Source organism: Mobula hypostoma, chromosome 9 (genome assembly GCF_963921235.1).
Source record: "Mobula hypostoma chromosome 9, sMobHyp1.1, whole genome shotgun sequence".
Lineage (NCBI taxonomy): Eukaryota > Metazoa > Chordata > Chondrichthyes > Myliobatiformes > Myliobatidae > Mobula > Mobula hypostoma.
Genome location: NC_086105.1, coordinates 86,431,673 through 86,452,163, shown reverse-complemented (window position 1 = coordinate 86,452,163; position 20,491 = coordinate 86,431,673). Strand labels below are relative to the sequence as shown.

The following is a 20,491-nucleotide window of genomic DNA, read 5'->3' as shown; positions in this document are numbered from 1 at the left end:
GAGTTGTTCCTTGTCATCCTCACCGGTAACAATGATGTCATCCACGTAATACTGAGTGCCTGGGCAGCCGTGGAGCACTTGGTCCATAGCTTTCTGCCAGAATTCAGGTGCAGATGCTACTCCATAAATAAGCCTTTGATAGTGATAAAGCCCTTTGCAAGTGCTTATGATGAGAAACAGTTTGGACTCTTCTTCCATCTCCGTCTGTAGGAAGGCCTCAACTAATTCCACTTTGCTGAAGTGTTTTCCTCCAGAAACGTTTGCAAAAATATCCTCCTCCTGGGCAGAGGGTATTGATCTATTTTCAATACTGGGTCAATGGTGACCTTAAAATCACCACAGATCCTGACAGACCTATTCTTGGCTGCTGTGATCGCTGGAGTTGTCCATGGGAACCTTGGAAAGAATTCCTTCAGCCTCCGTGCAATCTAGCTCTCTGACTACTTTATCACGGATGACATAAGGAACTGGGTAGGCTTTGTAAAGCTTGGAGTATGGCACTTTCATTTTAGCACTATTTTATCTTTGATGTATTTGAGTTTTCCAATGCCATCCTTGACACTGCTGGTGCATCATCCAGTTCCTTTCTTAATTAGTTTCAGTTGACTTTATTGCAGGGGATGTGGCTTGTAAATCTCAAGGCTACTCAGTCCTGTGTCACTCTTATCATCAGATTTTTCACCAACAGTATGCAGAGTTAAAACTGCAACTTGACTTATTGATCTTTTATCTTTCCTGTACAGTCCAGTTATTTTTGTCTGTCCAACACGCTCTTTGTATGTGTCCTTTGTTGCATTCTCTGTAAGTTTTGCATTTAAACCTGCATTTGTCTGATGTATGTGAACCTCTGCCACAATGGTAACACAATTTGTTCTACCTAGCCAGTTTCTATTTAGACATTGCAATCCTGTTCATGCTCACTTTCATTCCTCACTGCAACTCAATTATGTCTCTGGCTGCTGTCTCCATTGATACAGCAATATCAACTGCTCTTTTAAATGTGAATTGTGCTTCAGTTAGGAGTCATTTTTAAATGCATTCTTGTAAAATTCTACAAACTAAACAATCTCATAGTGCATCATTAAGCCCATCACTAAACTGACAATGCTCAGACAATTTCTACTGTTCAGCCATATAAGCTGAAATGGACTCCCCTTCCTTTTGATTTTACTTAGGAAACCTAAATCGTTCTGCAATCAACAGTGATTTCAGTTCTAATTGTTCCTGTATTACTTTCGTGATATCAGCAAAGGTCATTTTGGCTGGTTTGGTTGGAGCAGTCAAACTTCTAAGCCAGCTGTATGCTTTTCCGTCTATTATACTCGGCAAAAGTGGCAATCGCTTTGCATTTCATTTGCTTCAAAGTACTCAATTTGTTCAGTATACGTCACAGTTTATATATTGTGCAGTTGAACACGTCTATCTTTCTGATGTAGCCAGTCATTTCTGCTTTTTTTAAATCACCTGGTACTCACTGTTTATGAACCTGTAAATTTGTTCATATTCTGCCTTTTTTTGAATTTGAATGTGTCGCTGCACTTCTGAAGAAAGAAAATACATGCACTCTTTTAAAACTTGAATGTCTCTCTCTCTCTCTCTCTCCCCCTTGTGAAGAAAGAATGTGCTGCCCTTCAACAGGTAGGTAGTTGTCTTGGGTCGTTTTAAAACTACTCGTTGCCACTGTTACGTTTTGTAGCTCCAAAGCATAAAACTAATCGAAAGAAAAATATGGAGCCAGGGATAATGTGTCTTCTCTGAGTTTTTTTAGTGAGGTGCACACATATGATGTGGCGTAATGACATGCTGATCATGTACTTGCGTATAACCTGTAATGAATTATGTAAACAAACAAAGAATGCTTAATCAACAATATATTTACAATATTACTCAAATATTAAATACACAACAGATACAGCACTGACCGTGCATTATATGACATGCTGTACTCTTGTGGTAACTATTGTTTAAGCTCCATTTCATCAAGTACTTTTTAAAAATGGGTCAAGTCACCATGCAGTGATTCAGAGCAGCAAAGTGTGCAGGCTGAAATTAGTTTCCAATGTTTAAGGGAGATGGAATTGAAGGGATGAACAAATATTTTACAGCTGAATGGAACAGTGGTTTGACCTGTCAAGAAAGATATTTTTGTATAGGAGGAAGTCAGAGTCACAGGTACAACATTGATGCAGGCCCTGAAGCCCATCAAGTCTAAGTCAATCATTGAACTTAAAGTTCTAAATTAATTCTACCCTAACCCATTTCAATTTCTCTGCATTTCCATCATTTTTTTCCAACCCACCTCCCCACTCATATACACACTAGAGGGAATTTGCAGTGGCCAATTAAGTTACCAACCATCACATTATTGGCATGTGTATAATTACCAGAAAACCCAGAGGCAAATCCTTGGGTTACAAGGAGAAAGTGTAAACGCCATATAGATAGCATGGGTCAGGATTGAACCCAAGCCACTGCAGTTTTATAAATGCACCATAGAAAGAATCCTGTCTAGATGCATAATGGCAACTGCTCTGCACATGATCACAAGAAACCACAGAGTTGTGGACACAGCTCAGCACATCACGGAAAACAGCCTGTCCTCCATTGCTTCTGTCTATACTTCTCACTGCCTCAATAATGTAGCCAGCACATTCCAGGACCACTGCTCCTCATGGACATTCTCTCTTCTCTCCTCTTCCATTGGGTAGAAGGTACATAGGTATGGCTCGCTCGTAGGATAAAATGGGCTCTTTACCTCATCATCTACAATTGGCCTGGTTATGTTCTTGTACCTTATTGTTTACTTGCACTGCACTTTCTCTAGCTGTTGCATTGTTATTGTTCTACCTTGTCCCACCTTAATGCACTGTGCAATGATTTGATCTATAAGAACTGAATGCAAGTCCAGCTTTTCACTGTATCTTGATACATGTGATAGTAATAAACCAGTTCCAGTAGTTGTGAGGAAGCAAAGTGCCACTGCACTTGAAGTCTGTGGAATGATGTTGAGGCTCAAGGGGTTGATTTAAAAGGACAGGGTGCATAAACTAGGCTTCAATTCTTTCCAATTGAGAGGATGCTAACTGAGAGGTTCTTATGATTTCTATTATGAGACAGGAAGGATTGGGTGGAAATTGTTGCTGGATGGAAATCCAGATCAAGGGCTGTAGAAAAATTATAGATATGCCTTTGGGATGGTATCAGGAAACACCTTCAGAAGACAGTGGAAATCTAGAATCATCTTAAGGCTGTGGGTGGAGTGATGGGGATGGGTCATTTGAAAATTTGAAAATATTAATAGATTCGTACAGGGAAGTATTCAGGATTACAAAACTAAGGTATATAGATGGAAATAATATAGAAGTTAGCCTGCAGTAACTGAGTAACATATGGGGAATCTCAATAGACTCTGCTCTATGTCCTTTGCTGAGTCCAGTCTGGGCAATGATATGCGGAAGTTCTTGTTTTGCATTTGTTCGTGTAAAACTTTGTATTTTTACTTGTAATTGACCCCGAAATGCTAGTAGTTGTCGATCTTTCTTTGGTTAGCTAAACCATTTCAAAGGGCTGGTTAGGCTCAACTGAATTATTGTGAATCAAGAATTACATAGTAGGGATGCCTAAAGGATGTTTTTGAAACGGATCAATTTTCAAAAGCTTTGTAGCATTGCTTGTAATACCTTTATATTCTAAACCTGTTTTAACTAGCTGATTTAAATTCACCTGATACCTCACTGGGCCTGACCCATGTCTCTGAATTATAAGAGCTGTGATGTCATCGTTATGCCATTCCCCTGAGCAAAAAGAAGGTTTCAACGAGTGAGGGAAACAGTTTGTCAATGAGCATTCAGTGGTAGGTGGTGGATGGCCACTGGGCAGTTAAGCAAAGTATTAATTACAAATAAAATTTATCTTGGGGTATTTAATTAATTTAATCACAACCCAAATGCAAACTTTACGTCCATTATTCACTGTTTTAGACAGCAAATGTTCATGATTGATGTTACTTCAAGAAACTGATTTGTTTTAAATAATGATCCACAGCACTCATAGGCAAAATTGATTTTGTATTTGTTAAAAGAATAGGTTTTATGTTCTGTAACATATTGCTCAGTAAGGTTTATTTGCCTTCCACACCTCGTTTTTAAAAAATTTTACAGTAAATAAGCAAATTGAAGAGTTGGTTTCTGCAGCAGCACCAGAGTCTCCGGAAACAACAGCAGTGATCAGTGTGCTTACGAATTCTGAAGGAAGCATCGAGGAAGTGCAAGTTCATAATGTGAGCCAGGCTCTGGATTCTGAAGCTGCACAGAAACCACAGGTAAGATATCACCAACACACCCAGGTTTCTTGGGTCAGGAAGGGTCAAACATTTTATCTTTGAGTGAAATAATACAGAAAGAATGTTTTTTCCTTTTTATAAAATATATTAAACAATAAACACAGCCTCATAGTATAGTCAAAGATAAATTAATGAAATAGGCCCGTAACTCTCTGGTGTATCTCCTTTCGTAAGCAGGAAAATAACGAGTTAGATTCTTGAATGATCAGGGCATGAAGGGATACGGAGAAAGCAGGAGATTGGATCAGCCATGATGAAATAACGGAGCAGGCTCAATCGGCCAGAGGGCCTAATTCTGTTCCTATATTTTAGGGTCTTATAAATCTTATTTGCCACTCTTCATCCTTTGCCATAATTTCCTGTATTAAAATAAACTATGGTAAGTGCTTCTCCTGTCTAGTCTTTTCTGTATTTGGGATGTGCATCCTGTGTCTCCTTTTACTCCCATTAATTTTACATTTGTTTTCAGAAGATACACCTTCCTCATCATGCACTGTTATCTCAAGTAGTTTATTGCAATACTTCTGATAGGGAAAGAACACTAATTTAGTAACTTTAATGTTTTACGACTTAGTCAGAAGGTAATATATTCAAGTTTCCATTCAGAGAACTGAGTTCATAATGAAGAATGGTATATTAAGGAATGCATTTGGTTAGAAATATTGATACAATTTTACTTTGAAACCTTTTCATAATGGATCTATTTCTAATATTTATAGTATGTTGTTGGCAATGAGAAACATTCCGTTAGACAAAATTAAAAACCTCTGGGAGCGAGACCTACGAAGTTCAATTGATGAGGATACTTGGATTGAAATTTTTAAATTTGTTCACACCTCTTCGTTATGTGTGCGTCACTCTCTTTCACAATTTAAAGTGGTTCATGGAGCCTATATGACTAAAGATAAGCTCTCTCGTTTTTACTCAGATTTTTCTCCATACTGTAATAGGTGTAATGTCGAAAAGACCTCTCTAATTCATATGTTTTGGTCCTGCCTGCAGCTTGCTAAATTTTGGAAAGAAGTATTTCAAACTTTCTTGGAGCTTTTTAAAGTAAACTTCAAACCCAATCCTCTGACTGCCTTGTTTGGCATTGTTGGAGGAAATGTTTTTATTCTTAAGCGGAATGATTTGCATATTTTGGCTTTTATTTCTCTTTTAGCCGGAAGAGTTTTGTTGCTTAAATGGAAAGATGCTGCTCTGCCTACTCATGCCCATTGGTTGATTGATGTTATGTCATGTTTAAATCTAGAGAAGATTAGGTGTTCTATTTCTATACCTAGACAAGATTTTTTCACATTATGGGGACCTTTTTGGAACTGCTTTCAAAATTTTCGACTTGTTCAGCAATGATGATGGCTATTATATGTTTGAATTTATGACTATATATCAGAGATTTTTTTTCTTTTAACCAAACAGCTGTTTTTTTTCTCTCTTTTGTTTTGTTATGGGGTTTTGATTTTGCTTTAGATTAGAATAAAATATACCTTTTCAATATTATGGTTAATTTACTATACATAGTTATGGGGCATTTCAATCTTGTTTCTGTTTCCATAATATCATAATGTATTTTGTATTCATCTATGCAAGTAATTAATAAAAATATTGAAAAAGAAAAGAAATATTGTTTTTCAGCTAAGGCATTAAACCATTAGCCCTTTGAGATCCAAAATGTACCATGGCACAATATTGAAGAATAACATAGCAGATTATCTGGTCATTATTACACAACTTGGCAGATATATTTACCACTTACGAAAGCACAGTACTGGCCCTTTGGCCCATGATGTTGTGCTGACCTATTAAACTACGCCAAGATCCTTTCCTCCCACATAGCTCTTCATTTATCTGTCATCCATGTGTCTATCTAAAAGTAGAGTTTGTTAAATGCCCTTAATGTTTCTGCCTCTCCCACCACTGCTGCAGTGCACTCACCACTCTCTGTAAAAAAAACTTAACTTTGACAACGCCCCCCACTATACTCTCTTCCAATCAGCTTATTAGCAATTTCTTCCATGGGAAATAGTCTCTGGCTGGCCACTTGATCTATGCCTTTTTATCATCTTGTACAACTCTGTCAAGTCACTGCTTATCCTCCTTTGCTCCAGAGAGAAAACCTGCTAGCTCTTGCAGCCTATCCTCAGTCCAGGCAGTATCCTGGTAAATTTCTGCACCCTCTCTAGAGCTTCCACGCCCTTCCTATAATGAAATGATCAGAACTGAACAGAATATTCAAGTGTGGTTTAACCAAGATCTATACAGCTGCAACATTACCTTAACATCTCTTGAACTCTATCAACTTATAAAAAGTTTTTAAAAGGAGTACAAAATGGTTATCTTGATTGCAGATCTTCTTTGATCCAATTTTTTTTTACTGGTCCTATTGAATATACTGGCTTGTAATTTCAATGTACGCTCTAATGCCTCAAACTTGATATGCCTTTAAAGCATGTATGTTGGTCTGTGTCTTGCCTATTTCATCTCTAAGATTGGTCACTAATCTCAGGTTTCTTCCCTGTAGTGCCTCCAGAGCTCCGTTACTAAATCTCTTCTTTCAGACCCTGAAATGACACAGCATCTGCAGCCTGTTATTGCCAGTATTCAACAATAACTTGTCAAAAGAGTTTTGACTATGAAACTCAGTATTCTTTTGTTTTTTTTTGATGAAATGGATTTCATGTACAGTTGTGAGGGTAAGGACTGATAGCGGGGGTTGGCTGCAAGGAAAAGCATAGGTGAAAGCAAGAAGAAAGGAAATATAAGGATCAGAATCAGGTTTATTATCACTAACGTGAAATTTGTTGTTTTGTGACAGTACAGTGCAAGACTTAAAAAATTTCTATGTTGCAATTAAAATAAATAAATAGTGCAAAATAGGTTCAGGGACGATTTAGAAATCTGACAGTGGAGGGCCTTTTCCAAAATGCTGAGTCTGTGTCTTCAGACTCCCTGATGGTAGTAAATGAAAAGGATGGACAAATAGCCTTCCTCATCCATAACCAACTAATACACAGATGGTCCAGTGGTTCGTATGTGTGAAAGGGGTTTGTAATTCTAGAGCTATTGTACTTTGACTTCTATATATTTGAAATTTAGTTCATCTTAGTATTGTCTTCTTTCTCTAGTCACCTGCTTCCAAGGAGCAGGCTCCAGAGGAGACTTCCAATGAGAATCTGATCTGTCAGGCCATGAGGAATTCTGGGATTGTCATAGAAACTATTACCATTGGAGATTCCGAGAAATCCACAGGAACACCTCCATTGACTGCTGAGGGCGACACAGAAGAGGATTTCGTGGAAGACTGTGTTGTGATGGAGGAAGATGATACGGTACCTTTTAGTCTAATAGTTTTCTGAGAATTGTCAGTTGGAGCCTGGATGTCCGAGTTTCCTCTTCAGTACCATATATCCCCACAGCTCACTCTTCCAGTCGCTGAGTTTGTGCATTTCCCTTCAGTAATCCAGTGCACTCTATGGGGATAGTGGCATATGGGTTGTTATTGGTCTGAATGAATGATTTGGAGACATGAATTCAAACTCCACCACAGCAGAAACATTTAATTACTGTGAAGTGCAAGTGCTCATGAAACTATTGTACAATCAGTACTCTTAAGGAAAGAAATCTGTCCTTTTACTAGTCTGTATCTCCAGTCCCATGGGAAATTTCTTGATTCCTAAATGATTACAGATTGTTGCAAGAAACATAAGGTTGTTGTTATAGGTGATTTTAACTTTCCACATATTGGCTGGGACTCCCATACAGTAAAAAGACTTGATGGGATAAAGTTTGTCAAATGAGTTTAGGAAAGAAGTCGCAACAAAAGTGTGCAATACTTGATCTGATTAAGGAATGAGGACAGGTCAGGTGACAGAAGTTTGTGTAGGGTTGAGATTCTAAATTGGAGAAAATTGATGGTATCAGAAAGGAACTTGCGAGTGTAGATTGGGACAGGCTGTTTTTTGGTAAAGGTGTACTTGGTAAGTGGGAAGCCTTCACAAGTGAAATTTTGAGAGTACAAAGCTTGTATATGCCTGTCAAAATAAAAGGTAAAGATAAAAGGTGTAGGGAACCTTGGTTTCCAAGAGGTATTGAGGCCCTGGTTAAGAAAAAAAAGGTGCGTAGCAGGTTGGTGCTTATGGAATTTATGAACTGCAAGAGAACACTTAAAAAAGAAGCAACACACATTAAAATTGATCAGGAGGGCTAAAAGAAGGTACAAGAGTGCCTTAGCAGACAAAGTGAAAGAGAATCTACGAGATTCTATAGATATGTTAAGAGCAAAAGGGAAGGGATAAAACTGGTCCTATGGAAGATCAGAATGGTAATCTATGCGTGGAGCCAAAAGAGACAGGGGAGATTTTAAATGGATTTTTTTGCATCTGTATTTACTTGGAGATGGACACGGAGTCTATAGAAATGAGGCAAAGCAGCAGTGACGTTATGGACCCTGTACAGATTACAGAGGAGGAGGTGTTTGCTACCTTGAGACAAATTAGGGTGGATAAATCCCCAGGGCCTTACAAGGTGTTCCCTCAGACCCTGTGGGAGGCAAGTGAAGAAATTGCTGGGGCAGAGATATTTACATTATCCTTAGCAACAGGTGAAGTATCAGAGGATTGGAGAATAGCCAATATTGTTCCGCTGTGTAAGAAAGGCTCTAAAAATAAACGAGGAAATTATAGGCTGGTGAGGCTGACATCAGTAGTTGGAGAGTTATTGGAAGGTACTCTAAGGGACCGGATATATGAGTATTTGGAGAGACAGGGACTGATTAGGGATAGCCAACATGTACCACCTTCCTGATGGCAGCAACGAGAAGAGAGGATAGCCAGGGTGGTGGAGGTCCTTGATGATGGATGTTGCTTTCCTGTAATAGTGCTCTCTGTAGATGTGCTCAGTGGTGTGGTCAGCTTTACCCATGATAGACTGGGCCATATCCACTGATTTTGTAGGATTTTCTAATCAAGGGCATTGATGTTTCCACATCAGGACGTGATGCAACCAATCAATATACTCTTCACAATATATTTATAAAATTTGTCAAAGTTTTAGATGTCATGCTGAATCTTCATAAACTTCTAAGAAAGTAGAGGTACTGCTGGGCTTTCTTCATAATGGCACTCAAGTACTGGGCCCGGGACAAATCCAATAACCCCAAGTATAGCCTTGTTCCAAATATGGACACAAAAATGTTAATTTCTAAGGCAAGATAAGAGGGATAGACTTAACATCAAGGCAGCTGTTGTCTGCGTATATTGTCAAAAGTATAAAATAAGTTTATGTACAGAAGTAAATGGGAATTGGGGAAATTCTCCATTGGATTCATTGCTCAAACAAACAGTAGGGTAATGGTTATTGTTAATTAATCACCTGAGCTTCAAAGCATTGTTTCGGGGCATTTGTATGTGGTGCAACCCACACACGTCGAGTCATAGAGCAATAGAACACAGCAGAGAAACTGGCTCTTCCACTCTTCTAGTCCGTGCTGAGCTATTTGTCTGCCTAGTCCCATTGACCTGCACCTGAACCATAGCCCTCCATAACCTTACTATCCAAACTTCTCTTAAATGTTGACATAGAACCTGCGTCCACCATTTCTGCTGGCAGCTCATTCTACACTCTCACCACCACCTGAGTGAAGAAATTCCCCCTCATGTTCCTCTTAAGCATTTCACCTTTTACCCTTAACCCATGTCCTCTAGTTGTAGACTCACCCAACCTCAGTGGGAAAAGCCTGCTTACATGTACCCTATATATACCCCTCATAATTTTATATACCTCTATCAAATCTCCCCTCATTCTTCTGCGCTCTAGGGAATGAAGTCCTCACCTATTCAACTTTTCTCTATAACTCAGGCCATCAAGTCCTGGCAACATCCTTGTAAGTTTTTTCTGTACTTTTTCAGTCTTACTGTTATCTATCCTGTAGGTGGGTAACCACACAGTGCTCTAAATTAGGCCTCACCAACGTTTGATACAACTTCAATATAGCATCTCAATTTCTGTATTCAGTACTTCAATTTATGAAGGCCAGTGTGCCAAAAGCTTCCTTTAAGTCCCTATCTACCTGTGACATCACTTTCGAGGAATTATGGACCTGTATTCCCAGATCTCTCTGTTGTACTGCACTCTTCGTTGCCCTATGACTTACCGTATATGTCCCACGTGTTTTCTTACCAATGTGCAACACCTCACACTTGTCTGCATTAAAATCCAGCTGCCGTTTTTCAGCTTATTTTTCCAGCTGGTCCAGCTCCCACTGCAAATTTTGAAAGTCTACTCTGCAGTCCACTACATCTACAATCTCAGTGACAATTTGCTGATCCAGTTTACCACACTATCATCCAGATCGTTGATATAGATGACAAACAACGGACACAGCACTAATCCTTGCAATATCCAGTCACAGGTCTCCAGTCAGAGAGGCGACCATCTACAACTATTCTGACTTCTTCCACAAAGCCACTGTTTAATCCAATTTACTACCTCATCTTCAATGCCAAGCAACTGAACCTACTTAACCAAACTCCTTTGTCCATGTAGACAGCATCCACTGCCTTGCCTTCATTCACTTTCCTGGTAATTTCCTTAAATAACTCCTAGATTGGTTAGCCATGACTTATTACACACAAAGCCATGCTGACTATGCCTAATTAGTCCCTGTCAGTCCAAATACACATATATCCTGTCCCTTAGAGTAGTTTCCAATAACTGATGTCAGGCTCACTGACCTATAATTTCCTAGTTTACTTTTAGGGCCTTTCTTAAACAGTGGAACAACATTAACCATCCTTCAATCCTCCGGTACCTCACCTGTCACCAAGGAAGTTTTAAATATCTCTGCTGGGGCCTCTGCAATTTCTGCACTACCCTCCCACGGGCTCCAAAGGAGCAACTTGTGAGGTCCTGGAGATTTATCCACTCTTAATTTGCCTCAGGACAGTAATCACCACCTCCTCTGTAATCTGTATAGTGTCCATGGCCTTGGTGCTGTTTTGTCTCACTTCTATAGACTCTGTATCCATTTCCCGAGTAAATACAGAAGCAAAAAAGTCCATTTAGGATCTCCCTCAACTCTTTCGGTTCCATGAGGACCAGAAGACCAATTTTGATCCTTGCTATCCTTTTGTTCTTAGTCTTTGCAAACCCTTAAGATTCTCCTACACCTTGTCTACTAGAGCATTTTTTAGTCCTCCTGAAGTCCTTAAGTGTTCTTATGCATTTCTTGTACTCAATTACCTCATTTTCTCCTTCCTTCCTATACCTGCCATGCACCTCCATTTTCTTAACTAGGGCCTGAATATCTCTTGAAAACTAAGGTTTCCTAAAACTGGTATCCTTGCCTTTTATTCGGACAGCAGCATACAAACTCTGTGCTCTCAAAAGTTCACTTTTGAAAACACCCACCTTACCAAGTACAACTTTGGCAGAAAACAGCCTGTCCTAATCCACACTTGTCATATCCTTTCTGGTACCATCCAAATTGGCCTTTCTCCAATTTGGAATCTCAACCCAACGACCAAATCTATACTTCTCTATAATTATCTTGAAATCAATGGCATTATGATCACTAGATGCAAAGTGTTCCCCTACACAAACTTGTCACTTGTTTCCTATTAAGAGATCTGGTATTGTACTCTCTCTAGCTGGGGTCTTTATGTTCTGATTAATGAAACTTTCCTGAACACATTTGACAAGCTATCCCATCTAGCTGTTTTACCATATGGAAGCCCCAGTCAATACGTAGAAAGTTAAAATTACCTAGTATCACAACTTTTTGGGTCTTGCAACAGTCTGTAATCTCTCTACAAATTTGCTCTTCTAAATCCTGTGGACTGTTGGGTGGTCTATAATATATCCCATTAACATGGTATTCCCTTTCTTATTCCTCAGTTCCACCCATATAGCCTCAGTAGAGGAGCTCTCTATATCTAGTCTGAGCAGTACTGTGACATTTTCCCTGTCCAGTAATGTCGTCTCTCCCCATTTAATCCCTCCCGCTCTATTATGTCTAAAACATCCCTGGAACATTGAGCTGCCAGTCCTGCTTGTTCTGCAACTGAATCTCACTAATAGCTATATTGTCATAATTCTACATGCTGATCTATGCCCTAAGCTCATTCGCCTTTCCTACAACACTCCTTGCATTGAAATATACACAACTCAGAATATTAGTCCCACAATGCTCAACTTTTTTGATTAGGGATTATAAATCTCCATCCCCCATCAGAAAGGCCTCAAAACTCTCCGTTTCTTTCTGGACACCAGACGCAACCAGTTCCCCTCCACTATCACTCTACTCCATCTGGTGGAACTGGTTTTCACTCTCAATAATTTCTCCTTCGTTTCCTCCCACTTCCTTCAAACAAAAGGTGTAGTCATGGGCACTCGCATGGGTCCCAGCTAAGCCTCCCTGTTTGTCGGCTACATGGAACAGCCTACGCTATATTGATGACTGCATGAGTGCTGCTTCCTGCAGCCAAGGGGAGCTTGTCAACTTCGTCAGCTTTGCCTCCTGCTTCCACCCTGTTGTCATATTTACATGCCCGTTTCCGACACGGCCCTCCCCTTTCTCGATCTCTCTGTCTCTGGAGACAGCTTATTTATTCATATCTTTTATAAACCTACTGATTCACTTGGCTACCTCTTCCCATTCTGTTACTTGTAAAAATGCCATCCCCTTCTTGTAATTCCTCTGCCTCTGCTGCATCTGCTGTCAGGATGAGGCTTTTCTTTCGAGAACTAAGGAAATGTTCTCCTCCTTCAAAGAAAGGGGCTTCCCTCCCTCCACCATCAATGTTGCCCTCACCCTTTCCACTCACCACCCCTCCAGTGATAGGTGTCCTCACCATTTGTCCTCACCTACCACCCCACCAACCTCGGCATCCAGCACATAATTCTGCTTAACTTCCGCTATCTCCAATGGGATCCCATCACCAAGCACATCTTTCCTTTCCCCACCCCATTGATCTCCCTCCTGGCACTTATCCTTGCAAGCAGAACAAGTGGTACACCTGCTCCTACACCTCCTCCCCCACGACCATTTAGGCCCCAAACAGTCCTTCCAGGTAAAACAACACTTCACCAATGACTGTTTTGGGGTCATCTACTGTATCTGGTGCACCCAGTGTGGCCTCCTGTATATTAGTGAGACCTGACATAGATTAGAAGATCGCTTCACCAAGCACCTATGCTCCATCTGCCAGAACCCAAAGCGCGATTTCCCGGTGGCCACCCATTTTAATTTACTTCTCATTCCCAATCCGACATGTCAGTGTATGGCCTCCTCTACTGCTGCAATGAGGCCACACTCAGGTTGGAGGAGAAGCAACATCTGTATTCCGTCTGGGTAGCCTCCAACCTGATGGCATGAACATCGATTTCTTGAACTTCTGGTAATTGACAACCACCCGCCCCCCTCACAATTCCTCATTCTCATTTTCCCCCTCTCACCTTATCTCCTTACTTGCCCATCACCTCCCTCTGCTGCTGTTCCCCCTTCCCTTCCTTTCATGGTCTTCTGTCCTCACCTATCAGAGTTCTTCTTCTCCAGCACTTTATCTCTTTCACCAATGGACTTCCCAGCTCTCTACTTCACCCCTCCCCCTCCCGATTTCACCTATCACCTACTATCTTGGATTTCTTCCTCTACTCCCCCCATCTTCTTGATCTAACCTCATTTTTTTTTCTCCAGTCCTGATGGAGGGTTTTGGCCCAAAATGTCGACTGTTTACTCTTTTTCATAAATGCTGGCCGACCTGCTGAGTTCCCTCCTGCATTTTGTGTGTGTTGCTTTTCATTTATGACTTTGTATGTAGGCTTAATAACATCTTTCCCTATGGCTACTCCACTATCTGCTCTGGTGCTCAGGTTCCCATCCCCCTGCAACTCTAGTTTAAATCCCTCCCTCTGTGCAGCACTTGCAATCCTTCCCACAAGAATATTAGTTCCCCTCCATTTCAGGTGCAAACATCCCTTCTGTACAGGTCCCTCCTTCTCTGGAAGAGAGCCCAATGGTCCAAAAATCTGAAGCCCTCCATCCTGCACCATAAGACCATAGGACATAGGAGCAGAATTAGGCCATTCAGCCCATCGAGTCTGCTCCACCATTCTTTCGTGGCTGATCCTGGATCTCACTCAACCCCATACACCTACCTTCTCGCCATATCCTTTGATGCCCTGACCAATCAGCTTCTGCTTTATATATACCCACGGACTTGGCCTTCACCGCAGTCTGTGGCAGAGCATTCCACAGATTCACTACCCCCGGCTTAAAAAAATTCCAACTTACCTCTGTTCTAAAATGTCACCCCTCAATTTTGAGGCAGCGTCCTCTAGGTCTGGATACCCCCATCATAGGAAACATCCTTTCCACGTCTGCTTTATCTAGTCCTTTCAACATTTCGTAGCTTTCAGTGAGATCCCCCACATTCTTCTAAATTCCAGTGAGTACTGGCCCAAAGCTGCCAAACACTCGACATATGTTAACCCTTTCATTCTCAATGATCCTCGTGAATCTCCTCTGGACTCTCTCCAATGGCAACACATCTTTTCTGAGATATAGGCCCAAATCTGTTGACAATACTCCAAGTGCTTTCTGACTAGTGTCTTATAAAGGCTCAGCATTATCCCCTTGAAATAAATGCCAACATTGTATTTGCCTTCTTTACCACAGACTCAACCTGTAAATTAACTTACTGGGAGTCTTGCATGAGGACTCCTAAGTCCCTTTGCACTACAGATGTTTGAATTTTCTCCCTGTTTATACAGCAGTCTGCATCATTGTTCCCTTTACGAAAATGCATGATAATACATTTCTCGACACTGCTTTCCGTCTGCCACCTCTTTGCCCATTCTTCCAATCTATGCAAGTTGTCTAATTTGTCTAAATTATTTAAATCATTGTCAGACAATGTGAAAAGTAGTGGTCCCAATACTGAGGAACAGCGCTAGTCACTGGCAGCCAACCAGAAAATGCCCCTGTTATTCCTACTCACTGATACCTGCCCGTCAGTCATTCCTCTTTCCATGTCAGTATCCTTCCTGTAACGCCATAGGATTTTATCTTGTTAAGCAGCCTCGTGTTTGGCACCTTATCAAACGCCTTCTGAAAATCTAAGTAAATGACATCCACTGCCTCTCCTTAGCCATGTTTTAAAATGTATGATCTTTCTGTTTTTGGCCTCACAACTATGTGTTGGGGGTAGCAATCCTGAGATCACAACCTGGAGGTCATTTGCTTTAAATTAGCACCTAATTCCCTGAACTGATTTGGAGGACCTCATCACTTTTCCTACCCATGATTTTGGAACAGACGTGGATCACAACCTCTGACTGCTCAGCCTCCCACTTAACAATGCTGCGGACTTGATCCGAGATGTCCCTAACCTTGGCACCTGGGAGGCAACATATGAATTGGAAATCTTGTTCTCATTCACAGAACCTCATATCTCTTCCCCTAGCCAGTAAATCCCCTATCACTACAGATGGCCTCTCCCCTCCCCCCCCCCAACACCTTCTTTTCTGAGGCACAGAGCTGGACTCAGTGCCTACCTCTGCTAGTTCATACCCCCTACAGTATTCAAAGAGATATATCTGTTGTTGAGGGCAACGGCCACAGGCGTACTCTATACTGGCTGCCTAACTCCTTTCCCCTTCCTGACAGTCATGCAATTACCTGCGTCCTGCTTCTTAGGTGTAACTATCTCCCTGTATGTCCTTTTGATCAATTCTTCAGCTTCCAGAATGAACTGGAGTTTATCCAGCTCCATCTCCAATTTCTTTAACACAGTCTTTTAGAAGCTGGAGCTGAATGCACTTCTTGCAGATGTAGTTGTCCTTGCCTGTACCATCCTGCAAAAGGAGCATTCCACTATCCTGCCTGACATTCCCAACTTGGAATAAGAAAGAAAGAAAAATTAAATGAAAATATCTACCTGCCTCTCCTTACCAAAGCCTCAATGAGCCAAAGCCTGAACCTCCCACTCTCACAATTGCTGCTCTGTTTAAACCTAACTACTTTTTATTGTCCTTTGCCAAGTGCCTAATTTTTTTTTAGATTATGAGTCCACGCAGTCCTCTTTTATTGTCATTCAGTAATGCATGCATTAAGAAATGATACAATGTTCCTCCAGTGTGATATCACAGAAACACAAGACAGACCAAGACTGAAAAACTGACAAAAACCACATAATTATAACATATAGTTACAACAGCGCAAGCAATACCGTAATTTGATAGAAGAACAGACCATGGGCACGATAAAAAAATAGTCTCAAGGTCTCTCGAAGGTTCTAACATCTCACGCAGATGGTTGAAGGAAGAAAACTCTTCCTGCCATTAGCTTACAGCGCCGCAAACTTGCCGATGCAGCATCCTGGAAGCACCCGACCACAGTCCGACTCTCAGTCCATGCGAAAACTTCGATCCTCAGGCCAGCCCTCTGACACCGAGCGCCATCTCTGCTGAGCGCTTCGACCCCAGCCCCGACTGCCAGCAACAGGCAAAGCCGAGGATTTGGGGCCTTCCCTCCGGAGATTCTTGATCGCACAGTAGCAGTGGCAGCGAACTGGGCATTGCAGAAGATTTCTCCAGATGTTCCTCCGTGCTTCTCACATCCGTCTCCATCAAATCAGGATTGTGCACGGCCCCCTATTTAATAAATACGATATAATTTCACCGGAGAGGCCGCGCACACTGCGTCGTGTCGCCACCTTCTCCTCCCTCCACAATCCAGCATCTGCTTGGAAATATAGCGTACCATGTCCCGACTACCCACGCACACTTCTTTTCAACTCTCTCTCCAGCTATGCAATCCAATATCTTCCTCTTCCATTTCCTGTATGCCTCCCCTCAACACATACCCCACCCTCCAGATAGAACAGGAGTGCCCCTCATCTCCGCCCTATGACCCTACACATCCAACATACTACTCTCTGCAACTACTATCATCTCCTGTGGGTTCCCGCCACCGGATGTATCTTACCCTTCTCTGCCCTTCTCTCTCTACTTTCCACAGGGATCACTCTCTCCTTGATTCCTATCCCTGCTCATTCTTCCTCACCAATTCTCCTCCAGGCAGTTGGCCCTGTAATAGTGCTAAGTGTTACACCTGCCCATAAAACAATTCCCTCACGCCCTTTCAGGGTCTTAAACAGTCCTTCCAGGTAAGACGGTCCTTCACATGTGAATCCATCGGTGTCGTGCATTGCATCTGGTGCTCCCACTATGGTCTGTTATACAGTGAGACCCTAAACAGATTGGGAATTGCTTTGTTTGAGCACCTTTGCACTATCCACCATACTTGCCAGGATCTGGTAGCCAGCTATTTTAATTCCCATTTCCCATTTCCACACTCACTGCCAAGTTGAGGCTAGACGCAGATCCCTTGTTCCATAGTTGACTGTCCCCTCCTATCAGATTGCATCTACTTCATAGAAACATAGAAAATAGGTGCAGGAGTAGGCCATTCGGCCCTTCGAGCCTGCACCGCCATTTATTATGATCATGGCTGATCATCCAACTCAGAACCCAGCCTTCCCTCCATACCCCCTGACCCCTGTAGCCACAAGGGCCATATCTAACTCCCTCTTAAACATAGCCAATGAACTGGCCTCAACAGTTACACTCTACTAGTTACATCCTCATCTTCATCTCTTTATTACTTCCACAAACTACCTTCCAGCTTTTTGCATCATTCCCACTCACTTACCTATCATTTCCTTCTCACCCGTATTTACCTATCAGCCAGCAACTCTTGCTCCTTCCCACCCCTTTATTTAAAATAGTAGCAATCTCATTTCTTTCTTTCCAGTCCAGTCAACCTGAAAGGTGGACTGTCCATTTCCCTCCATAGATACTGCTTGATGAGGGCCTCTGCATCTGTCGTCTCTCTTGACCCAAACTATTTCCATTTGCATTGTCAGTGAGCTTCCTTTCATCATGTCGTAAGTTGGGACTCTGCTCAGGATTGCATACTATTTATTTTTAATTGCAACTTGTTTGAAACTGAAGTAGTCCATACCTGTATGCAGCAAGATGCAGGCAATATTGGCAACAAGTAACAAGTTCAGAAGTGGAAACTTGTCACCTGCAATTACCTTTGTTGAGTCCTTATAACATCAACATTCTGAAGGTTCGTCATTGACCAGAAACTCAGCTGGATCAGTCACATAGCTGTTATGGCTGTAACAGGCTGGATATTCTGTAGTCCCAGATTTCCCTGGAATGTTCGTTTACTATTAGCATGGTGAATATGAGGAGTGTGATTAAAGTATTTTCCACTGTTCTGATGATTCAGATCCATGAAATTTGAAGCTGAAAACCATTCTGAATAAAATATTTTGCTTTGTTAGACCATAAGACATAGGAGCAGAATTAGACCATTTGGCCCGTCAAGTCTGCTCCACCATTTCATCATGGCTGATCTTTTTTGTCCCTCCCTAGCTCCACTCCCTGGCCTTCTCTCCATAACCTTTGATGCCATGTCCAATCAAGAACCCAATGACCTGGCCTCCACAGCTGCCTGTGGTAATAAACTCCACGAATTCACCACCCTCTGGCTCCACATCTGTTTTAAATGGATGTCCCTCCATCCTGAGGCTGTGCCCTCTTGTATTAGACTCCCCTACCATGGGAAACATCCTTTCCACATCTACTCTGTCTTGGCCTTTTCTTAGATGAGGAGCCCAGAACTGTTCACAATACTCAAGATGAGGCCTCACCAGTCCCTTATAAAGCCTCAGCATCACAATCATGCTCTTGTATTCTAGACCTCTTGAAATGAATGCTAACATTGAATTTGCCTTCCTCACCACTGATTCAACCTACAAGTTAACCTTTAGACCTTTAGGGTGTTCTGCAACAAGGACTGCTAAGTCCCTTTGCGTCTCAGATTTTTGGATTTTCTTCCCATTTAGAAAAGTTTGCACATTTATTTCTTCTACCAAAGCGCATGACCATGCATTTTCAACATTGTATTTCATTTGCCACTTTATTGCCAAACTCCTAATCTGTCCAAGTCCTTCTCCAGCCTACCTATTTCATCAATGCTACCTGCCCCTCCACCAATCTTTGTATCATCTGCAAACTTGGCAACAAAGCCATCCCTTCCATCATCCAGCATAAAAAGAAGCGGTCCCAAAACTGACCTCTGTGGAACACCACTAGTCACTGGCAGCCAACCAGAAAAGTATTCTTTTATTCTCATTCACTGCCTTCTACCATTCAGCCAATGCTCTAACCATGCCAGTAACTTTCCTCTAATACCAAGTTGGTAAACAGCCTCATGTGTGGCACCTTGTCGAAGGCCTTCTGAAGGTCCAACTATATAACATCCACTCCATCCCCTTTATTTATCCTACGTGTAAGCTCCTCAAAGAATTCCAACAGGTTTGTCAGGCAAGATTTTCTCTTAAGGAAATCATGCTGACTTTGCCCTATCTTGTCCTGTGTCTCCAAGTACTCCATAACCTCATCCTTAACAACTGACTCTAACATCTTCCCAACCACTGAGCTCAAGCTAACTGATCTATAACTTCCTTTCTGCTGCCAACATCCTTTCTTAAAGAGGGAAGTGACATTTGCAATTTTTCCAGTCCCCTGGCACCATGCCAGAGTTCAATGATTTTTGAAAGATCAATACAAGGGCCTCCACAATCTCTACCGCTACCTCTTTCAGACCTCTAGGGTGCAGTTCATCTGGCCTGAGTGACCTCAGCACCTTTAGGTCTTTCAGCTTTTTGAGCACCTTCTCCCTTGTAATAGTAACTGCACCCTCTTCTCTTCCCTCGCACCCTTCAACATCTGGCACAATGCCAGTGTCTTCCACAGTGAAGACTGATAACAAAATGCTTATTTAATACATTTGCCATCTCTTTGTCGCCCATTATTATTTCTCCGGCCTCATTTTCTAGTAGTCCTATATCCAGGCTCATCTCTCTTTTTATTTTTTACATACTTGGAAGTGCTTTTACTATTCACTTCGATATTGTTTGCTAGGTTATTTTATATTTCATTTTAACCTCCTAATGATTCTTGTAGTTGCTCTCTGTAGATTTTTAAAAGCTTCCCAATCCTCTATCTTCCTGCTAATTTTTGCGTTGTATGCCCTCTCTTTTGCTTTTACATTAGCTTTGACTTCCCTTGTCA

The 20,491-nt window shown here is 41.6% G+C and overlaps 1 protein-coding gene across 7 annotated transcripts in view; it reads left to right on the top strand.

Moving 5' to 3' along the window:
* Nucleotides 1-20,491, top strand: part of e4f1 (E4F transcription factor 1) — a 63,378-nt gene that overhangs the window by 18,336 nt on the left and 24,551 nt on the right. For 3 of the 7 annotated variants that reach the window (XM_063058592.1, XM_063058593.1, XM_063058590.1), the window contains exons 7-9: nt 1,615-1,638; nt 4,161-4,321; nt 7,468-7,671. In XM_063058592.1, the coding sequence (XP_062914662.1) occupies nt 1,615-1,638; nt 4,161-4,321; nt 7,468-7,671 (389 nt within the window). The remainder of the gene's footprint in view (nt 1-1,614; nt 1,639-4,160; nt 4,322-7,467; nt 7,672-20,491) is intronic. The other 4 variants (XM_063058595.1, XM_063058594.1, XM_063058597.1 and 1 more) reach the window with 3 other exon arrangements.